The 17,446-nt window shown below is 45.5% G+C and overlaps 1 protein-coding gene across 1 annotated transcript in view; it reads left to right on the forward strand.

The window, feature by feature from the left end:
- MERTK (MER proto-oncogene, tyrosine kinase) overlaps window positions 1-17,446 on the forward strand; it is a 236,034-nt gene that overhangs the window by 137,009 nt on the left and 81,579 nt on the right. Inside the window, exons 7-8 of the mRNA XM_063918101.1 lie at window positions 37-223; window positions 1,677-1,825. Coding sequence (XP_063774171.1) covers window positions 37-223; window positions 1,677-1,825 — 336 coding nt within the window. The remainder of the gene's footprint in view (window positions 1-36; window positions 224-1,676; window positions 1,826-17,446) is intronic.

Raw genomic sequence — 17,446 nt, forward strand, 5'->3', positions numbered from 1 at the left:
GCAGCCAATCATATGTATTGCACTGTGTAATTACAGGTGAATGAAACCACAGAGTGGAACGACAATTCTTCAATGACATATAGCAGCTCAGCAGTGCCTCCTTACAATTATCTTATTAGTGAGCTGAAGCCATTTACTGAATACAACATCAGAGTTTCCTGCATGAATGAAGTGGGATGGTCTTCGCCAAGCTCGTGGATTGTGGCCAAAACAACAGAAGGAGGTAAGAACCGTTCAGTGCATGGTCAGTTCATAATTGTTTTCCATTAGCTTTGCCAAAAGTAACTGCAAGTAATGTTTTGTAATCAGGTAGAACTTAATGTAAAAAACCCAAAAACAAATATTTGTAACAAACTAAATACAACACACGCACAGTGGCTATTTTTTCAGGAATTAAACCCACTTGCTTTCACAGACTGAAACCCACAAAACATGACCTGTTGGGAAACCATGAGGGTTTTTAAGGACCACGGTTTTAGTACACCTGATACAGTCATCCAGATAAAGGATGAAGGTTGCAATAGATGCCCATAAATATTTTAATTTACAATTGAAAATAAAGAATCTGATGACTTTTAGCTATTGTGCAAGGACATGTCAAAGGGGTGCAGTGCAATGCAATGCGTACAAATAGCTATCTCCATGGGAAGGGATGCTAAGCCAATAGAGATGTGTAAACTTGTCTAATTTTCCTGACTTTCATATGTCACAAATTAATGCTTGTTTGAAGATTTTGTAGCTTAGTAAGTGTAGCCATTTGTGTTACATCTTACAGGAGTGCGGAGTTATGCCGGGTACATAACTCCATTGAACGGCCAATATATCAGAAGTCCTTTGGGCCAGTGTGTGCCAGCAATATGTCTGAGAATAGCGTTGTTAACAGACATATTGAGGGGTATTCAATTGTTTGAAAAGTCAGTTGGGTGTCTTTTTTTTCTATCTAATAGACAGGAAAAAACAGACACCCAACCGACTTTTCAAACATTTGAATTTCCCCCCATTGTGTTGTCTCTGCAGCACAGCCGATGGTCGCTATATTTGCGCATCGTGCTGTGTGTACGGGTTGTCTGCGGACCATGCATGCACTTGCTCCAGAGGCCACCTGTGACTGACATCACAACTGGGCGGGCGCATGTAATACATGTCCAGTTATCAATTAGCCTATTGTGTACCCTAGCTTAAGAGGCAAGGAAACATGATTGAATGAGAATATTCACTCAATTCGTAATACACTACATTTACAATCTATTCATTTATATTCTGTGCTTATGGAAGCTCAAGGAGTGGTAAATGTTACTCCATAATTGGGCACTGTCATCTCCACCAGCAGTACTTGTAAGCACATAATTCAGTGGATTAGCCTTGATTTCCAAAATTCTGGATTTATTGTGAACAATGTTAAAATCTTATACACAGTTTCTAATATGATTCATTTTATCATAAGTGTCATAATTTTAGTTTCTTCTAAGTTATTTTGTGCAATGACATTTATTAATATTATAGCAGTGGTTCTCAGACCAGTGCAGGTTTTCAGGATATCTTTAAAAGCACAGCTGAATAAAAAATAAGCAGAGCTTAATCTTGTGAGTTTCATGTCTGAAGTTTTTCATAGAACTAATTATGAAGCTGAGTTTCTTTATTGGTTGCACTATTAATGATGACAATTTCTTTTTTAGCCCCATCTACAGCTCCTCAGAACATTACAGTAGTGTTAAATGGTTCAAATTCATTGAAAGTCACATGGATTCAGCCTTCTCTAAGTGCTGTGAATGGAGCTTTTCTGGGATATAAAATAAAACACACATGGAAAGTCTACGGAAGTCCAGTAAGTCCAATATTCAAATAATCAAATATTAAGTATTTGGTAACGCATGTGGCAGAATGCTGACTTGTTGCATTATTTTTCTGCTATTAAAAAGAATACAGCTGTATAAACATAATATGGAATGATTATTAATTTCTTTCTTCTGCATGGTGGATATCTGTAGAAGGTCTGTCATTGTGGACGTAATAGATTTCTGTAGTAATTAGCATAGTACATGAAATACACTAATGGTGAATAAGTGATAAGCACAGTAGGTTGTATCTGAAAATATATTATTTATATTTCTTATCGAAGACTTTTCTAATGCAGAATAGCTGTCTTGTGCACGTTATGTAAAAAGGCACCAACTTCCCAGATATCCATAATAACCCGTGATTGGTTGTAGAAGTGTATACAAAAACTATTGTCACACACCTTTGATCCTGATGCTGGGCGTGCTCAAAACTGATTAGGTGAGCACCCATGCCTCTTTTCTTTACATTGAAGTTTATCTGCACGTCACGGCAGGTTTACACCAGCTGAAGTCAGCTGAAGCTACATTTAAATGTTTATTCAGTGCACAGCAATGTGTCTAATCTGTAGGTTATTGTGAACTCTGTGTGCAGTAACTACTGTTGTTTCTAGATTTTTTTTATCCTGGCCATTCACTAGCAGCTTAGTTTGATTTTTAACTGTTCTTGTTTGCAAGTGATTCTAACTTTCATTCATACTGTGACTTTGAGCCAGTGGTAAACAATCCAGAGCAGAGACTACTGGTGCTTAAGGGGGGTACTCACGGGAGAGATGTGTGCTGAGCGATCTTAACACAGACCGCTCAGCACACATCTTTCACCCCGCTCAGCACAGCGTGATGTGCTGAGCGAGGGGGATAGCCGACGGGGGGCCACTCACTTCACACAACGGTGAAGTGAGCGACCCGCTAGATTGAGCATGCATGCAGGCTCAATCTAGCATCGGCGATAGCGATGCGCGGGGCCACGCGTCGCTATCGCTGGAGGGCATACACACGGCAGATCCGTGCTTAAAATCTAAGCAATCTAGCAAGATTGCTTAGATTTTAAGCACGGATCTCTCCGTGTGTACCCCCCTTTACTGTCTAAAGTCAAGGCAATTTATCCAAACAGCAATGCTGTACAATTCTTGTGTATTAAGGGCCTAATTCAGACCTGATCGCTCGCTAGCAGTTTTTTGCAGCGCTGCGATCAGATAGTCGCTGCCCACAGGGGAGTGTATTTTAGCTGTGCAAGTGTGCGAACGCATGTGCAGCTGAGCAGTACAAAAAGATATCTTGCAGTTTCTGAGTAGCCCAGGACTTACTCAGCCGCTGCGATCACTTCAGCCTGTTTGGGACCGGAAATTGACGTCAGACACCCACCCTGCAAACGCTTGGACATGCCTGCATTTTTCCAACCACTCCCAGAAAACGGTCAGTTGCCACCCACAAACGCCTTCTTTCTGTCAATCTTCTTGCGATCGGCTGTGCGAATGGATTCTTCGTAAAACCCATCGCACAGCAACGATCCGCTTTGTACCCAAGCGATGCGCCTTCGCATTGCGGTGCACACGCATGCGCAGTTCTGACCTGATCGCAGCGAAAAAAGCTAGCGTGCGATAAGGTCTGAATTGCCCCCTAAGTATGTAGTTTGTAGGTTATTCTTAGCTGGGATTCATGTACAACTGTTGTGTGCATTATACATTTCTCTTACATCCTAGAGGATGCTGGGGACTCCGTAAGGACCATGGGGTATAGACAGGCTCCGCAGGAGATAGGGCACCTAAAAAGAACTTTGACTATGGGTGTGCACTGGCTCCTCCCTCTATGCCCCTCCTCCAGACCTCAGTTAGATCTTGTGCCCAGAGGAGAAAGGGTACACTGCAGAGAGCTCTCCAGAGTTTTCTGTTTTAAAAGAATTTTGTTAAGTTTTTTATTTTCAGGGAGTCCTGTTGGCAACAGGCTCCCTGCATCGTGGGACTGAGGAGAGAGAAGCAGGGCTGGCTTTACGGTTGGGCTCTGTTTCTAGGCTACTGGACACCATTAGCTCCAGAGGGTGTCGGAACACAGGTCTCACCTGGGGTTCGTCCCGGAGCCGCGCCGCCGTCCTCCTCACAGATGCCGAAGATAGAAGCCGGGTGAGTATGAGAAGGCAGAAGACATCAGGCGGCAGAAGACATCAGATCTTCATGAGGTAAGGCGCGCAGCGGTAAGCTGCGCGCCATTGCTCCCACTATACACACACAGAGCAGCACTGAAGGGTGCAGTGCGCTGGGGGGGGCGCCCTGGGCAGCAATATTCCTCACTTCTGGGCATGTTAAGATGGATTAGGCTGCGGAGGCAGTAAATCCAAGAATCCCCCGCCATCTGCATGCTGAACGCTGGCTCCCTGGTCTCTCCCCTGCTGAACTTCACAGGCTGGAAAAAAGAGGAGGGGGGCACATTGGCGACACAGTGAGTGGGAATTGGAATATTATTAGATAAAAAAGCGCTATCTGGTCATATTTTTCCACAGTGTTATTAAGCGCTGGGTGTGTGCTGGCATACTCTCTCTCTGTCTCTCCTAAGGGCCTGGTTGGGGGTTTGTCCCCTTGTAGGTTAATCCCTGTGTGTGGGGGGTGTCGGTACGTGGTGTCGACATGTCTGAAGCGGAAGGCTTCTCCAAGGAGGAGGTGGAGCAAATGAGTGGTGTGTCCCCGTCGGTTGTGCCGACTCCGGAATGGATGGACATGTGGCATATGTTGAATGCAAGTGTGGCATCTTTACATAAAAGGCTTGATAAGGCTGAATTAGGGGGGACATCAGGGGGTCAATCCTCGGATTGGACCGACTCACAGGGCCCGTCGGGGTCTCAAAAGCGTCCCTTAACACAAGACACTACTACCGACATGGATTCTGATTCCAGTGTCGACTATGATGAAGTAAAATTGCACCCTAGGGTGACTAAAACCATTCAGTGTATGATTGTGGCAATAAGGGATGTGTTGCATATTGAGGATGAACCATCGGTCCCCGACACAAGGGTACACATGTTTAAGGAAAAGAAACAGATTATTAATTTTCCCACATCTCATGAATTAAATGATTTCTTTGGAAAAGCTTGGGAGACTCCGGAAAAGAGACCGCAGATCCCCAATAGAATTTATATGGCATACCCCTTCCCTAAGCAGGACAGGGAGATTTGGGAATCACCCCCCACTGTGGACAAGGCCCTGACGCGCTTGTCCAAGAAAGTGGCGCTACCGTCTCCTGACACAGCGGCCCTTAAGGACCCTGCAGATCGCAGGCAAGAAACTACCTTAAAGTGTATTTATTCTCATACGGGTGCTGTGCTAAGACCGACAATTGCGTCGGCATGGGTGTGTAGCGCAATTGCAGCTTGGACAGATGAGCTGACAGATCAATTTGGTAATATGGATAAGGATACTATATTCTTAACTCTAGCCCATATTAAAGACGCAGTCTTATTTATGAGGGATGCTCAAAGGGACATTGGACTGCTAGCTTCTAGGGCCAATGCCATGTCTATCTCGGTGAGAAGATCCTTATGGACTCGCCATGGACGGGTGATGCGGATTCAAAAAAACATATGGAAGTACTACCCTATAAGGGTGATGTATTGTTTGGGGATGGGCTGACGGACCTGGTTTCCACAGCTACAGCAGGTAAATCAAATTTTTTACCATATATTCCCCAACAGCAAAAGAAAGTAACACCCTATCAGATGCAGTCCTTTCGGTCGCACAAGTCCAGAAGAGGTTGGGAATCTTCTTTCCTCGCCAGAGGTAAGGGCAGAGGCAAAAGAGCACCTGCTTCGGCAGGTGCCCAGGACCAAAAGTCCTCCCCGGCTGCTCCAAAACCCACAGCATGACGCTGGGGCACCCCTGAGGGAGTCCGCACCGGTGGGGGCACGTCTTCGACTATTCAGTCAGGCCTGGGTCAGATCAGACCTGAATCCCTGGGTGTTGGAAATAGTTTCCATGGGGTACAAACTGGAATTCGAGGAGGTGCCCCCGCGCCGATTTTTCAAATTGGCCCTACCAGCTTCCACATCGGAAAGGGATGTAGTGTTAGCTGCAATTCAAACGCTGTGTATACAGCAAGTGATAATCAAGGTTCCCCTGCACCAGCAGGGAAGAGGTTACTACTCAACCCTATTTGTGGTACCGAAACCGGATGGTTCGGTCAGACCTATTTTGAATCTGAAATCCCTAAACCTGTACATAAAAAGATTCAAATTCAAAATGGAATCACTCAGAGCGATAATAGCCAACATGGAGGAGGGGGAGTTTATGGTGTCTCTGGACATAAAGGATGCGTACCTTCATGTCCCCATATATGCTCCCCATCAGGAATACCTGAGATTCGCTGTACAGGATTGTCATTACCAATTTCAGACGTTGTCGTTTGGACTTTCCACGGCCCCGAGGATTTTCACCAAGATAATGGCGGAAATGATGGTGCTCCTGCGCAAGCATGGAGTCACAATTATCCCATACTTGGACGATCTCCTGATAAAAGCGAGATCAAGGGAGAAATTGCTGAGCTGTGTGGCGCTCTCTCTGAGAGTGCTCCAGCAACACGGTTGGATTCTAAATCTACCGAAGTCACAGTTGATTCCGACAACTCGACTACCGTTCCTAGGTATGATACTGGATACGGAACAAATGAAGGTCTTCCTCCCAATAGAGAAAGCCCAGGACATCCAGAACATGGTCAGAGACCTGCTAAAACCGAAAAGGGTGTCAGTTCACCAATGCACTCGAGTTCTGGGAAAAATGGTGGCGGCTTACGAGGCCATTCCCTTCGGAAGGTTCCATGCAAGGACTTTTCAATGGGACCTTCTGGACAAGTGGTCCGGGTCCCATCTGCACTTACATCGGAAAATAACTCTGTCCCCAGGGGCCAGAGTGTCTCTCCTGTGGTGGTTGCAAAGTGCTCACCTGCTGGAGGGTCGCAGGTTCGGAATTCAGGACTGGATCCTGGTTACCACGGACGCGAGCCTCCGAGGATGGGGAGCGGTCACACAGGGAAAAAAATTTCAGGGACTTTGGTCAGACCAGGAGTCCTGTCTACACATCAATGTGTTGGAACTCAGGGCCATTTACAACGGCCTTCGACAAGCGGAGAGTCTTCTTCGAAACCTACCGGTTCTGATTCAATCAGACAATGTCACAGCAGTGGCTCATGTGAACCGCCAAGGCGGGACAAGAAACAGAGTCGCGATGGCGGAAGCCACCAGGATTCTTCGCTGGGCGGAAAATCATGTAAGCGCTCTGTCGGCTGTCTTCATTCCGGGAGTGGACAACTGGGAAGCAGACTTCCTCAGCAGACACGATCTCCATCCAGGAGAGTGGGGACTTCATCAAGAAGTCTTTGCAGACATAACACGTCTTTAGGAATCTCCTCAAATAGACATGATGGCGTCACGCCTCAACAAAAAGCTTCGGAGGTATTGTGCCAGGTCTCGGGACCCTCAGGCAGTGGCAGTAGACGCTCTGATAACACCGTGGGTGTTCAAATCGGTCTACGTGTTTCCTCCTCTTCCTCTCATCACAAAAGTGTTGAGGATCATAAGGCAAAGAAGAGTACAGACGATACTCGTTGTCCCAGACTGGCCTCAAAGGGCCTGGTACTCAGATCTACAGGAGATGCTCACAGGAGATCCCTGGCCTCTTCCTCTGAGGGAAGACCTGTTGCAACAGGGGCCCTGTGTATTTCAGGACTTACCGCGGTTACGTTTGATGGCATGGTGGTTGAACGCCGAATCCTAGCGAAAAAGGGGATTCCGGAAGAGGTCATCCCTACTTTAATAAAGGCTAGGAAGGAGGTGACGGTTAAGCATTATCACCGTATCTGGCGGAAGTATGTGTCGTGGTGTGAGACCAAGAATGCACCTACGGAAGATTTTCATCTGGGTCGTTTTCTCCACTTCCTACAGACAGGAGTGGATATGGGCCTGAAATTAGGCTCTGTTAAGGTTCAGATTTCGGCCCTCTCGATTTTCTTTCAGAAGGAATTGGCTTCTCTTCCAGAATTCCAGACGTTTGTAAAGGGAGTGCTACACATCCAGCCTCCTTTTGTGCTTCCAGTGGCACCGTGGGACCTCAACGTGGTGTTACAGTTCCTAAAATCACACTGGTTTGAACCGCTTAACAAGGTTGAGTTGAAATTTCTTACTTGGAAGGTGGTCATGTTGTTGGCCTTGGCATCAGCAAGGTGAGTATCAGAATTGGCGGCTTTGTCACACAAAAGCCTCTACTTGATTTTTCATGTGGATCGAGCTGAATTGAGGACACGTCCGCAATTTTTGCCTAAGGTGGTTTCTTCATTCCATGTGAATCAACCCATTGTGGTGCCTGTGGCTACAAGTGACCTGGATGATTCCAGATCCCTGGATGTAGTCAGGGTCTTAAAGATTTATGTAGCCAGGACGGCTAGAATTAGGAAAACAGAGGCTCTGTTTGTCCTGTGTGCGGCCAATAAGATTGGCGCACCAGCTTCGAAGCAGACTATTGCTCGCTGGATCTGTAATACGATTCAGCAGGCTCACTCTACGGCTGGATTGCCGGTACCAAATTCGGTTAAGGCCCATTCCACTAGGAAGGTGGGCTCTTCTTGGGCGGCTGCCCGAGGCGTCTCGGCATTACAACTTTGCCGAGCGGCGACTTGGTCGAGGTCAAACACTTTTGCTAAATTCTACAAGTTTGATACCCTGGCTGATGAGGACCTAGCGTTTGCTCAGTCGGTGCTGCAGAGTCATACGCACTCTCCCGCCCGATTGGATGCTTTGGTATAAACCCCATGGTCCTTACGGAGTCCCCAGCATCCTCTAGGACGTAAGAGAAAATAAGATTTTAAACCTACCGGTAAATCTATTTCTCCTAGTCCGTAGAGGATGCTGGGCGCCCGTCCCAGTGCGGAAACTCTGCAAGACTTGTATATAGTTGTTGCTTACATAAGGGTTATGTTACAGTTGAAATCGGTCTTGGACCGTTACTGTTGTTGTTCATACGGTTAACTGGTTATGTATGATCCAGGTTACATGGTATGATTGGTGTGGGCTGGTATGAATCTTGCCCTTGGATTTCTAAATCCTGCCTTGTATTGTCCATCTCCTCTGGGCACAGTTCTCTAACTGAGGTCTGGAGGAGGGGCATAGAGGGAGGAGCCAGTGCACACCCATAGTCAAAGTTATTTTTAGGTGCCCTATCTCCTGCGGAGCCCGTCTATACCCCATGGTCCTTACGGAGTCCCCAGCATCCTCTATGGACTAGGAGAAATAGATTTACCGGTAGGTTTAAAATCTTATTTTCTGCTTTATCTGGAAAGTATTCACAGCGCTTCACTTTTTCCACATTTTGTTATGTTACAGCCTTATTCCAAAATGAAATAAATCAATTTTTTCCCTCAAAATTCTACACACAATACCACATAATGGCAACATGAAAAAGTTTTTTTGAGATTTTTTAAAATGTATTAAAAACAAAAAAACAAAGAAATCACATGTATATAAGTATTCACACCCTTTGCTTAATACTTTGTTGATGCACCTTTGGCAGCAATTACAGTCTCAAGTCTTTAAATATGATGCCACAAGCATGGCACACCTATCTTTGGGCAGTTTCGCCCATTCCTCTTTGCAGCACCTCTCAGGCTCCATCAGGTTGGATGGGAAGCATCGGTGCACAGTCATTTTCAGATCTCTCCAGAGATGTTCAATCGGATTCAAGTCTGGGCTCTGGCTGGGCCACTTAAGGACATTTACAGAGTTGTCCTGAAGCCACTCCTTTGATATCTTGGCTGTGTGCTTAGGGTCGTTGTCCGGCTGAAAGATGAACCGTCGCCCCACTCTGAGGTCAAGTGCGCTCTGGAGCAGGTTTTCATCCAGGATGTCTCTGTACATTGCTGCATTCATCTTTCCCTCTATCCTGACTAATCTCCCAGTTCCCGCTGCTGAAAAATATCCCCACAGCATGATGCTGCCACCACCATGCTTCACTGTAGGGATGGTATTGGCCTAGTGATGAGTGGTGCCTGGTTTCCTTCAAACATGACACCTACTGTAAGTGCTAAATTTAGCACTTCTACGATCAGGTCTGAATTAGGCCCTAGGTCACATGAATCCCTCACCGTGTTCCCGACAAACTGATGAGTGCTTGTTTCCAACATTGGGGGATTCTGGTGGTTCTGTAATGGGGCACATTTTCCTTGTATGTATTGGGTACAAGGCCAATGTTAATCACTAATTCATCATTAATAATCATCCTTAGGATGTTGTAGCATGCTATACCTGGTGAAGGGGGTGTTTCCAGGATGACAGTGCCCCCATCCACAGAATGTGTGGTATTCTGTCACCAGCTCTAATCCCTGATCAAGGATAATCTGGCTTTCTTGTGGAGCAGTTGTGCTGCTGGTCCAGCTTCTTGGGGTCCCAGCATCCTCTTGTAAGTGACTTTACTGTCATTTCCAGTGTGTGGCCATTTGTGTATGGAGTGTTTTGCAATACAGCATCCATGTCATGACTTGTGACCAAAGGAAAGCTGATGTTTCAGCTGGTGACTAAGTGACTTTTTGCTTCCGTTTAACACTCAGAATAGCTTGTCTGGCATTTTCCTCCCACTAATCAGCAAAAACAAAATTTGTGGTTTGCCACCAGTATTAATGTTATTGTCTTTGTTCCAGTATTATAGAGAAAGAGGGATTGTTGTTGTTTGATGCCTTGCTCCTCATGATGTGATTTATTGTGTAACAGAGGAACCAGAGATATTGAAATCCAGGGGCTTATTTAAATAAAAACAAATCTATATTGTTTGCTTTGTTAACTCTCCGTTTTCCTTTGCTGTCTCCATTTGAACCCTTTTGTGTTTACGCAATTGGTCGGAAAGGTCAAATTTCCGCTCTACATCACTCAGTTCTGGTCCCGACTCCCCGACTGAGAACCCGAGCTTGGGAAGCACCTTTATCTCCTATTGATGATGAGGGATGGTCCACCATTAGGACGAGAATTGCCAAAGCTTCCATCAGTGTAACTATAAGGGAAACATTCTATAAAGTATATACGAGATGGTACCTGGTGCTGTCTAAGCTTTACACCCTATTTTCTTCGTCACCAAGCTCCTGCTGGAGACAGTGTGGTGAAAAGGGTACGTTTCATCATACCTGGTGGTCTTGTCCAGTTAATGAGTCATATTAGGATCAAGTTTGGGACATGTTATCACTGGTCACAGTTATGTCTCTACTGTTTCTGTAGCACTTTTGTGTGTCCTACTCATGTCCCCTAATAAACATAAAGTCAAACTCATAGTCCATATTAGTAATGCCGCCAAATACTTATATGCCAGTTGGAGATCTCCAGAGCAACCTTCTTAAAAACCCTTCATGTCGGTGTTCATTTTGTGACCTCCTTGGAATACATCTCGAGTCTACAAATTACACTTTGACTGTCTTTCACAAGGTATGGTCTCTGTGGTATAAATTTCACTCCTCACCTCCTCCTGATCTCTGCTAATGTTCTTTTCTTTCGTTATGTCTACCTTTATCTTTTGTCTTCCTTTATATTTCCCCCCCGTCCTCATGTTACGTCACGTTAGCACCTCGTCCTCATGTTACGTCATGTTGGCACCTCAATAATGTTTCCCTTGCTTGGATTCTTTGTTTTATTCCCTCTGTCCAATTAGCCCCTGTTTAATAGCAGGGCCTTCTGGTATTATGCCTGTTCTGTTTGGACTCTGATTATACGTATGTATGTACGTACGTACAGTATTGTACCTATGTGACCCCCCCCTATTACCCAGCTGGACCATCTACCACCTTCAGTTCTGTGGATCTTTTCACCTTCCATAATCAGGACTCTCTATTGGAGGAAAGCTTTTGCAAGTATATTTATATGGTACTGCTTATGTCCAATATATACTTTTTATTTCATTACATTTTTGTGGAGTACCTACCTTTTTATTGACATCAGATGAGAAATTTCCTTGATGTAATGATATAACATGTGCAGAGAGATTAAGATTTTGGTGGGTTATATTGTCTCTGTGCAGGGTAAATACTGGCTCCTTTATTATTACACTGCAATTTAGATTTTAGTTTGAACACAACCCACCCAAATCTAAATCTCTCTACACATGTTACGTCTGCCCCACCTGCAGTGCAACATTGTTTTGCCCACTTGCTAACTTTCTTGGTTTGCTAGCAAACCTGAATAAGGGCCTTAGGGTCTAATTCAGCATGAATTGTTGTGCGGGGTCTGCCCCTCATGCCGGGTCTCCCCCTTCCCCATCCCCTCGCTAACATGCGAGTGCTCACATAATGATAAGGGTAGTCCCCTGCGACAGACAGCAGGCCGCCATGTTTTGTGTCCCTGCAAACGGACCGGGCATGCCTGCATTGTCCGGACCATGCCCCAAAAATGGTGCGTTGACGCCCCATCACCACCCCCGCCAGGACCTAGACTACTTTCTGAAAAGAGCGCAGTTTATGACCTTGTGCACGAGTGCACTGTGTAAGCACATGTGCTGAAATTGGCAAATAGCGATTTCAGCACAATAGCGATCCATGCTGAATCAACTACACGCAAATAGTGAAAGACATGCTGAAAAATACAAAGCATGTTCGATGTTTGAAAGTGAACGATCATTTGGAATTACTTCTTGAAAACCTTGAAGCTGTTAGTGAGGACCAAGGAGAAAGATTCCACCAAGACATAAAGGAGATTGAAAAAAGATACCAGGGAAGATGGAATGTCAGCAAGATGGGGGAGTGTAAATGTAAGTAAAGGGACCCATACATCAGGGGAGTATCAGACAATTCCCCATTCTACCGATGACTGTGTCAGGGGATCGGAAAAATCCAACATGTGGAAATCCTCTATTTGGACCAAATAATGATCTGGATCGGCAGAGCTGTAACTAGACATTTTGGTGCCCTGTGTCAGAAAGAGAATTGGTGCTCCCTCTTTCCCGCATATTCAATGTAAAGACAGTGCGCGCCTGAAGCGTTTGGCATCATGGGGAAGGGGCATGGGCACTAAATAGTACCAATTCACATTACACCCCACAGTAGCATCCGTTATTCACATTACACCGCACAGTAGTGTTCATTATTCACATTACACCACACAGTAGCATCTGTGGTTCACTGTACACCGCACAGAGCGTGTCCGTTATTCACATTACACCACACTGTAGTGTCCATTGTTGACATTACTTCAGTCTGCACTTATATTTTTAATATAAAATAACAATCACTGTATACAGTTATCATGATATCTGTCTCAGGATATTCTGCGGCCGGAGAGGGGGGAGCCAGGGGCCGGGCAAGCAGGCGGGCAGTTGCAGCTCTGCCCGGCTACCTGTTACAGTGTGTAACCGTAACAGCACGGCTGCAGCTAACAACAATGGCGAACAGTAGTGTGGCGAGCATATGTGCTGCATATGCGCTGTGTGCCAGGCACTGCTAGTACCACCCTAGTTACGACCCTGGGGATCAGCAAGTCAGGGATTTTTAAATTGCTGTTTCTTTACAGTACCCAGACAGATCGCTGATCATTGATATTCATCGCCAATTGGAAGAATGGGGAATCGCAAATTCATACATTGTAGAATGGTTTTTATTAATTATTTTTTTTTATATTTTTAAAATATGTTTTCATTTGTGAAAAATCCTTTACGCCTTATAGGAAAATTGTAGTTATTTTTTAAAGCCGCACGGCACATACCTTTGGAATCAGCCAGGGAATTTCAAACAATTTTCAGCTAAGCAAATTTTTTATTATTATTATTATTATTATTATTTCCTTCATCATTTTTATTCAGATGTGTCCCTGATAAATACTAACATAAGAAGGGGCACCACCAGTGCCGACCCTAGGCATAGGCAAACCAGGCAAATGCCTAGGGCATCTGGCATGCCTAGGGGCACAAGCAGCTTCTGCTGATTAAAATGATATGCGGCATGCCTATATTGTGTGTGTGACTGTGGCTGTATCTGTATACGAAATGTTACGTTACAGTTTATTCCTGGAAATCACTGTAATGTAGCATTTCGTATGCAGATACAGCCACAGTGTATGTTTATAAGGACATTAATAATTTGTGTCATATGTGTAAGGGGCATTACTGTGTGGTAATATGTGTATAAAGGCATTACTAATGTGTGGCATTTTGTGTATAAGGTGCTCTACTGTGTGGTGTAACGTATAGAAAGGGCACTACTGTGTGGTCTAATGTGAATAGAGAGCAATATGGTGTGTTGTAATGTGCATAAGGAGCAATACTGTGTGATGTAACGTGAATAAGGGGCACTACTGTGAGGAGTAACATTTATAAGATAAAGTAGTACTACTATGTGATGTAACGTGAATAAGGGACACTATCGCATGATATAATGTGACTAAAGTTGCACTACTGTTGCGTAATTTGAATTGGGTGTACTATTGTGTGGCTATGCCCCTTCCCAGCAAGAACACGCCCCTTTTTGGGCTGTGCGCCGAATGTGTGCCCTGTTCCTATTTAAAATATAGGGGGTAGGAGCACCAAAAATGAGAACTGCTATGGGAAAGGGTGCAGGGTCAGAGGTGGAACTAGCAGTGGTGCTAGGGGGCACCAGCCCAAATCTTGCCTAGTGCATCAAATTGGTTAGGGCCAGCTCTGGGCGCCACCACACGTCATGCACAGCAGCCATAGGCGAGCGCAGCACATTTTATTAGGGGGTGCACCGTCGGAGGGTTGTGTCTATTGACGGTCAACGCAATATAAAATATCCACCCTTGTACCAATCCTAATAAAGCAGGTACATTGTCAGATGTTGTGATGTGCACCAAACAAACACCCCTGATGGCACTCACTGCAATTACATTGCTCCTCCTCAGCCTGGTCTGGCTTCCCCTCTCTTTCCTCTGCAAGCTGCAGCAGCTTACTTACAAGCCAGTCACTTACTGACACTGACAGTTGCAGACTAGTACTGCTGCTGCTGGAAAAATGAGTGACGTGTCAATGCTGCTGCCGACCGCCTGCCAGTATTGAATTTGTCTTCCTAAGAGGAACACTGGCAGCATGCTGATCCTCATCAGTGGCTGGCATTGACATAGCATAGAAGGAGAGAGGTGGGCATGTGGCGGGTGGGCGTGCAAGCAGCATGATGTAATCACATCATGTGGCGTTGTTTTTGTACATGGAGGTGGAGACGGGAGTTTGAAAGCCGGTGGCAGTGGCACCTTTGAGTAACCCAGGCGTCCGGTCAGTAATACAGTCCTGACAGGGTGCAGCGCAGAGGGGACAGTAATCAGCTTGCTCGGCGATCGCTGCATGTGAGATCAGGGTGCCAGACATTAGGGGGTGCCTGTGCGCACCAGGCACCCCCCCCCCCCCCCTGCGCACACCTATGACAGCAGCAGTGCGGAGAAATACCTCCTAACGTCCTGCCTAATCGGGATAACTCTGTCCCAATCCAGAAGGTGAGTACTGATATCGGGTTTCTTCCATCTAAGAGACTAATTCAGCATCAATCACATTTGTAAAGCTGCTTGCAGGCTGCTCTGCAAATGTGATCCTTAGCAATGCAAATGCAGTAGGAGGTGTTATACACCTCCTTGCTGCAGTTGTGATCCCAGCGCTGCGACCGCGTCGCAGCCTGGGATCAATACCGCAACCGATGTTCGCGATGTTCCTTGCAGACTGCCAGCTGAGTAAGCCTCAGCTTACTCAGGCTGGCTGTCGCAGTGCGGCTTGTGAGGCCAAGGAAACTGCGCCTCGTGACGCAGTCCTCAGCCTCGCCACTCCCGAAAAAACGCCAGCCATCCACCATCCTTCCTCCCTGAACGCCTTTGTCTGTCAATCAGGCAGAGGTGTTCACAATGCTGCGATGCGATCGCAGGACCCATTCAGCAATAATCACATGTGCATATGCCCAATAATTAGGAAACTACGCTGAGGATTGCAAGAACGATCCATACTGTGACTCCCTAAATCTGGATAGGTGGGACACATCTGGTAGTAAGTGACAATTTGTAATGTGCAAAATTAATTACATGAACTAATAAGTCTGTAACTTTTTGCTTATTTTCCCTCTTTATTGCTGTGCTCTAATTCCCCTTCCTGTGTGCATTTCCCATCATACACTACCCGGTACACATTTTATCTTATGGGTGCCATTTATTATGATCAGCACAAATAGCAGAAAAGTGTTGTAATATCAGCTCATGGTCTGATGCACAAGGGTGTTGGGTTGTAATTTGGGGAAACCCTATTTTACAGAAAAAGTTCATACAGTATTTCTGGAATTATGGGAGAACTAAAACCCAACTTTGGTGGTTATTTCAGTAAAGCTTACAGGGCCCAATTCAGATGTGGTTGGAGGAGCTATCACTGCTGCTTACATGTAATCAGCAGAGACAGCTCTAATATGGTAAGCAGCAAGAGGCTCCTTCTTGCATTAATGATCCGAGCTGCGGCCTAGGATGCAGTACCATCGGACATAGGATGACACCATCGGACGGACGCCACAGCATAACAAAGAGACCAGGAAATCCAATCATGGCTTCGTCCATCCCCCACAACAGCGGGAAACTGAGGCTGTTGACGCTCACAAACATCATCAGATTGATAATCACTGCCTGATTGCCTTAGTGAGACCAACGTCACAGGCCCGTACAGCACATGCGCACTATGGGTCCACCGTCTGTGCAAAGCACTGAACATCAGAACTTTGCGGTTGAAACCTCTTGTACTAAAGAAATATTAATGCTTTCTTACTGCAGAGAGCTTGAAAAGGGGACTTGTACTCCAATCACACCGAAAACGTAGCAAATGTGAGTGGGACATCTACAGGGACTTGTTCTCGTGTGTGATGTCTGAATTTGGAATCACATTCGAAATTAATCGTGATGACGCAAATTGTACATGAATCCCAGGCCTGCATACCCCTCTGAACATGAAATGCTGCAACTAGTGAGGAATGTGGCAACTTTGTACAGGATCAGTTTTCCAGAGGGTTGCTCTGACCAGCAAATCATATCGTCCCTTGTGCAGATCAGTGTTCCCCAAGCTTGCATCACTGTCAGGGTAGTTTGCTTCCATCATGTTCCGTGCTTTCCACGGTGTAAGATAGTCCTGACCATGCGGGCTTCTGAGTTCAGAAGTTATAAATGTGGTATAGTGGTAAATACACTCATGGTGATCCATGATATGAGTAGAACATAAAGCCTCTGCACAAATAGAGAAGAATTATTCCTAATATGTTGAGTTTTATTGTGTGTTAACAGGTTTTGAGTTGACGTGAAATACACAACCACCTAGACCAATGTGTAGAAGCTCTTTCAGAAGCTTACAATGCTGTCAGGCGTGTACCTTCCCCGGACAACATGCTGGCCGGTGTAAGATTTGGTACTTGTCTCTGTTGCTGTTGTACGGAGCACAAGGTTAGGGTATGAAAGCTGGATGAGACTGGGCTTCTTGTGTGTCTGATACATTAGAGAGTGGAGGACAGAAAACGGTAGCCAAAAAAAATAATACTAAACCTGTTTCCAAAATTGAAGTGCGAGTTACAACCATCTTCTGTGTTGGTGCGGGATGTCCATAATATATATTACAAGTTATTCGAATGATAGGTTGACAGTCAATAGGTCG

This window comes from Pseudophryne corroboree, chromosome 4, assembly GCF_028390025.1.
Source record: "Pseudophryne corroboree isolate aPseCor3 chromosome 4, aPseCor3.hap2, whole genome shotgun sequence".
Taxonomy (NCBI): domain Eukaryota; kingdom Metazoa; phylum Chordata; class Amphibia; order Anura; family Myobatrachidae; genus Pseudophryne; species Pseudophryne corroboree.